Source organism: Somniosus microcephalus, chromosome 20 (genome assembly GCF_052327205.1).
Source record: "Somniosus microcephalus isolate GS21.2 chromosome 20, FLI_Smic_1.0, whole genome shotgun sequence".
NCBI lineage: Eukaryota > Metazoa > Chordata > Chondrichthyes > Squaliformes > Somniosidae > Somniosus > Somniosus microcephalus.
The window spans coordinates 11098751-11104773 of record NC_141006.1 but is presented as its reverse complement, the minus strand read 5'-3'; the positions used below and the strand labels follow the sequence as shown (position 1 = coordinate 11104773).

The following is a 6023-nucleotide window of genomic DNA, read 5'->3' as shown; positions in this document are numbered from 1 at the left end:
GATCACCGACCCCCCGATCACCGACCCTCCCCGATCAACGACCCCCCCGATCACCGACCCCCCCGATCACCGACCCTCCGATCACCGACCCCCCGATCACCGACCCCTCCGATCCCCCCGAACTCCAACCCCCCGATCACCGACCCCCCCCGATCACCGACCCCCCCGAACTCCGACCCCCCTGATCACCGACCCCCCCGAACTCCGACCCCCCGATCACCGACCCCCCGATCACCGACCCCTCCGATCACCGACCCCCCCGATCACTGACTCCCCCGATCACCGACCCCCCCGAACTCCGACCCCCCGATCACCGACCCCCCCGATCAACGACCCCCCCGATCACCGACCCCCCGATCACCGACCCTCCGATCACCGACCCCCCGATCACCGACCCCTCCGATCCCCCCGAACTCCGACCCCCCGATCACCGACCCCCCCCGAACTCCAACCCCCCCGATCACCGACCCCCCGATCACCGACCCCTCCGATCACCGACACCCCCGATCACTGACCCCCCCGATCACCGACCCCGCCGATCACTGACCCCCCCGATCACCGACCCCCCGATCACTGACCCCCCCGATCACCGACCCCCCGATCACCGACCCCCCGATCACCGACCCCCCCGATCACTGACCCCCCTGATCACCGACCCCCCGATCACCGATCCCCAATCACCGAACCCCCGATCACCGACCCCCCGAAGTACGACCCCCCCGATCACCGACCCCCCCCGATCACCGACCCCCCCGATCACCGCCCCCCCCGATCACCGAATCCCCGACTACCAACCCTCGGCTGAGACCTGCCACTGGTGATCTCTCGGACACCGGGCAGACTGTTCATTTGGCCGGGCGGTGTTATGCTAATGAGGCCTTGCTGTTCAGATCGCAAGGAGCTGGGGATCTTTGACCGAGTTCCCTCACGAGGCACAGGATTGAACTCTCTAAGCATGAGAGCAATTAGGGGTGGTTCCTGCCGATGGTCCACAGACCAGACACAACTCGGCCCAACCTGCTGCTTAATCGCAAAGGTCGATTGAAATGATGTGAATGTCACTGATATGTCTGTGCTTGATGCAGATGACAAACCCGGCAATCCAGAATGACTTCAGCTACTACCGCAGAACCGTCAGCCGCAACCGAATCAATAACCTGAAGGTAAATTACAAATGGAGCGCGATGCGTTCTGAGACTGCACAAGTAGTGGGTCAGACACTGTCCTTTCACACTCTGGGACAGTGGGTCAGACACTGTCCTTTCACACTCTGGGACAGTGGGTCAGACACTGTCCTTTCACACTCTGGGACAGTGGGTCAGACACTGTCCTTTCACACTCTGGGACAGTGGGTCAGACACTGTCCTTTCACACTCTGGGACAGTGGGTCAGACACTGTCCTTTCACACTCTGGGACAGTGGGTCAAACACTGTCCTTTCACACCCTGGGACAGTGGGTCAGACACTGTCCTTTCACACCCTGGGACAGTGGGTCAGACACTGTCCTTTCACACCCTGGGACAGTGGGTCAGACACTGTCCTTTCACACCCTGGGACAGTGGGTCAGACACTGTCCTTTCACACCCTGGGACAGTGGGTCACACACTGTCCTTTCACACTCTGGGACAGTGGGTCAGACACTGTCCTTTCACACCCTGGGACAGTGGGTCAGACACTGTCCTTTCACACTCTGGGACAGTGGGTCAAACACTGTCCTTTCACACCCTGGGACAGTGGGTCAGACACTGTCCTTTCACACCCTGGGACAGTGGGTCAGACACTGTCCTTTCACACCCTGGGACAGTGGGTCAGACACTGTCCTTTCACACCCTGGGACAGTGGGTCACACACTGTCCTTTCACACTCTGGGACAGTGGGTCACACACTGTCCTTTCACACCCGGGGACAGTGGGTCAGACACTGTCCTTTCACACTCTGGGACAGTGGGTCAGACACTGTCCTTTCACACCCTGGGACAGTGGGTCAGACACTGTCCTTTCACACTCTGGGACAGTGGGTCAGACACTGTCCTTTCACACTCTGGGACAGTGGGTCAGACACTGTCCTTTCACACCCTGGGACAGTGGGTCAGACACTGTCCTTTCACACTCTGGGACAGTGGGTCAGACACTGTCCTTTCACACTCTGGGACAGTGGGTCACACACTGTCCTTTCACACTCTGGGACAGTGGGTCACACACTGTCCTTTCACACTCTGGGACAGTGGGTCAGACACTGTCCTTTCACACTCTGGGACAGTGGGTCAGACACTGTCCTTTCACACTCTGGGACCCCAGTTCTAATACCCCCAGTTCTAATACCCCCAGTTCTGGTACCCCCAGTACTAATACCCCCAGTTCTGGTACCTCCGGTTCTAATACCCCCAGTTCTGGTACCCCTACCTCTGATGCCTCTAGTCCTGATAACCCTTGTTCTGATTCCAATAAATGTAGTACCCCTTAATTCTTGTACCACTAGCTCTGGCACCTCTAAGTTTGGTAAACCTAGTTCTGGTACCCCTAATGCTGGTACTTCTAGCACTGGAACACTTTTTATGATACCCCGAGGTCGGGTCCCGTAGTCCTGGTATACCGATATCTGTTACCCCTAGTTCTGGTATCCCTAGTTCTGGTACCCCTAGTTCTGGTACCCCTAGTTCTGATATTGCACGTTCTGGTACACCTAGTTCTGGCACACCTAGTTCTGATATTGCAAGTTCTGGTACCCCTAGTTCTGATATCACAAGTTCTGGTACCCCTAGTTCTGATATCACAAGTTCTGGTACCCCTAGTTCTGATATCGCAAGTTCGGGTACCCCTAGTCCTGATATCGCAAGTTCTGGTACCCCTAGTTCTGATATCACAAGTTCTGGTACCCCTAGTTCTGATATCGCAAGTTCTGGTACCCCGAGTTCTGGTAGCCCTAGTTCTGGTACAACTAGCTCTGATATCGCAAGTTCTGGCATCCCTAGTTCTGGTACCCCTAGTGCTGGTACCCCTAGTTCTGATATCGCAAGTTCTGGTACCCCTAGTTCTGATACCCCTAGTTCTGGTACCCCTAGTTCTGGTATCCCTAGTTCTGATACCCCTAGTTCTGGCACCCCTAGTTCTGGTACCCCTAGTTCTGGTATCCCTATTTCAGATATCCTTAGTCCTGGTACCCCTAGTTCTGGTACCCCTAGTCCTGGTACCCCTAGTTCTGATATCCCTAGTTCTGGTATCCCTAGTTCTGATATCCCTAGTTCTGATATCCCGAGTTCTGGGAACCCAAGTCCTGGTACCCCGACTTCTGATATCCCTAGTTCTGGTATCCCTAGTTCTGATATCCCTAGTTCTGAGACCCCTATTTCTAGTACCCCTAGTTCTGGTACCCCTAGTTCTGGTATCCCTAGTTCTGATATCCCTAGTTCTGATACCCCTAGTTCTAGTACCCCTAGTTCTGGTACCCCTAGTTCTGATACCCCTAGTTCTGATACCCCTAGTCCTGGTATCTCTAGCTCTGGTACCCCTAGCTCTGGTACCCCTAGCTCTGGTACCCCTAGCTCTGGTATCCCTAGTTCTGGTACCCCTAGCTCTGGTACCCCTAGTTCTGATATCGCAAGTTCTGGTACCCCTAGCTCTGGTAACCCTAGTTCTGATATCGCAAGTTCTGGTACCCCTAGTTCTGATATCGCAAGTTCTGTTACCCCTAGTTCTGATATCACAAGTTCTGGTACCCCTAGTTCTGATATCACAAGTTCTGGTACCCCTAGTTCTGGTATCCCTAGTTCTGATACCCCTAGATCGGATATCCCTAGTTCTGGTATCCCTAGTTCTGGTATCCCTAGTTCTGGCACCCCTAGTTCTGGCACCCCTAGTTCTGATACCCCTAGTTCTGGTATCCCTAGTTCTGATACCCCTAGTTCTGATACCCCTAGTTCGGGTATCCCTAGTTCTGGTATCCCTAGTTCTGATACCCCTAGTTCTGGTACCCCTAGTTCTGGAACCCCTAGTTCTGGTATCCCTAGTTCTGATACCCCAATTCTGGTACTCCTAGTTCTGGTATCCCCAGTTCTGGTATCCCTAGCCCTGTTATCCCTAGTTCTGATATCCCTAGTTCTGTTATCCCTAGTTCTGGTATCCCTAGTTCTGGTACCCCTAGTTCTGGTACCCCTAGTTCTGCTATTCCTAGTTCTGGTATCCCTAGCTCTGGTATCCCTAGTCCTGTTATCTCTAGTTCTGGTATCCCTAGTTTTGGTAGCCCTAGTTCTGGCACCCCTAGTTCTGGTATCCCTAGTTCTGGTACCCCTAGTCCTGTTATCCCTAGTCCTGGTATCCCTAGTTCTGATATCCCTAGTTCTGGTAGCCCTAGTTCTGGTATCCCTAGTTCTGGTATCCCTAGTTTTGGTATCCCTAGTTCTGGTACCCCTAGTTTTGGTATCACTAGTTTTGGTATTCCTAGTTCTGATATCCCTAGTTCTGATACCCCTAGTCCTGTTATCCCGAGTCCTGGTATCCCTAGTTCTGGTATCCCTAGTTCTGATATCCCTAGTTCTGATATCCCTAGTTCTGGTATCCCTAGTTCTGGCATCCCTAGTTCTGGTACCCCTAGTTCTCGTACCCCTAGTTCTGATATCCCTAGTACTGGGATCCCTAGTTCTGGTACCCCTAGTTCTGATATCCCTAGTTCTGGTATCCCTAGTTCTGGTACCCCTAGTTTTGGTATTCCTAGTTCTGGTATCCCTAGTTCTGATATCCCTAGTTCTGGTATCCCTAGTTCTGGTACCCCTAGTTCTGGTACCCCTAGTTCTGGTATCCCCTAGTTTTGGTATTCCTAGTTCTGGTATCCCTAGTTCTGATATCCCTAGTTCTGGTATCCCTAGTTCTGGTACCCCTAGTTCTGGTACCCCTAGTTCTGGTATCCCTAGTTCTGGTATCCCTAGTTCTGATATCCCTAGTTCTGGTATCCCTAGTTCTGGTATCCCTAGTTCTGGTATTCCTAGTTCTGGTATCCCTAGTCCTGGTATCCCTAGTTCTGGTATCCCTAGTTCTGGTATCCCTAGTTCTGGTACCCCTAGTTCTGATATCCCTCGTTCTGGTATCCCTAGTTCTGGTATCCCTAGTCCTGGTATCCCTAGTTCTGATATCCCTAGTTCTGATATCCCTAGTTCGGGTATCCCTAGTTGTGGTATCCCTAGTTCTGGTATCCCTAGTTCTGGTATTCCTAGTTCTGGTATCCCTAGTTCTGGTATCCCTAGTTCTGATATCCCTAGTTCTGATATCCCTAGTACTGGTACCCCTAGTCCTGGTATCCCTAGTTCTGGTACACCTAGTTCTCGTACCCCTAGTTCTGGTATCCCTAGTTCTGATATCCCTAGTTCTGGTACCCCTAGTCCTGGTATCCCTAGTTCTGATATCCCTAGTTCTGATATCCCTAGTTCTGGTAAGCCTAGTTCTGGTACCCCTAGTTCTGATATCCCTAGTCCTGGTATCCCAAGTTCTGGTACCCCTAGTTCTGGTACCCCTCGTTCTGATATCCCTAGTTCTGATATCCCTAGTTCTGATATCCCTAGTTCTTGTACCCCTAGTTCTGGTAACCCTAGTTCTGGTACCGCTAGTTCCGATATCCCTAGTTCTGATATCCCTAGTTCTGATATCCCTAGTCCTGGTACCCCTAGTTCTGGTACCCCTAGTTCTGGTATCCCTAGTTCTGATATCCCTAGTCGTGGTACCCCTAGTTCTGGTACCCCTAGTTCTGATATCCCTAGTTCTGGTACCCCTAGTTCTGATATCCCTAGTCCTGGTATCACTAGTTCTGATATCCCTAGTCCTGGTATCCCTAGTTCTGGTATCCCTGGTTCTGATATCCCTAGTTCTGGTATCCCTTGTTCTGATATCCCTAGTTTTGCTATCCCTAGTCCTGGTATCCATAGTTCTGATATCCCTCGTTCTGGTATCCCTAGTTCTGGTACCCCTAGTCCTGGTATCCCTAGTTCTGGTATCCCTAGTTCTGGTATCCCTAGTTCTGATATCCCTAGCCCTGGT

General features: G+C 52.4%; 1 protein-coding gene across 2 annotated transcripts in view; it reads left to right on the top strand.

Moving 5' to 3' along the window:
- LOC147103058 (CYFIP-related Rac1 interactor B-like) overlaps positions 1–6023 on the top strand; it is an 82344-nt gene that overhangs the window by 7225 nt on the left and 69096 nt on the right. The window contains exon 2 of one of the 2 annotated variants that reach the window (XM_085962332.1): positions 1086–1163. In XM_085962332.1, coding sequence (XP_085818458.1) covers positions 1086–1163 — 78 coding nt within the window. Of the gene's footprint in view, positions 1–1046; positions 1164–6023 lie in introns of those variants that run through there. The other variant, XM_085962331.1, reaches the window with a different exon arrangement.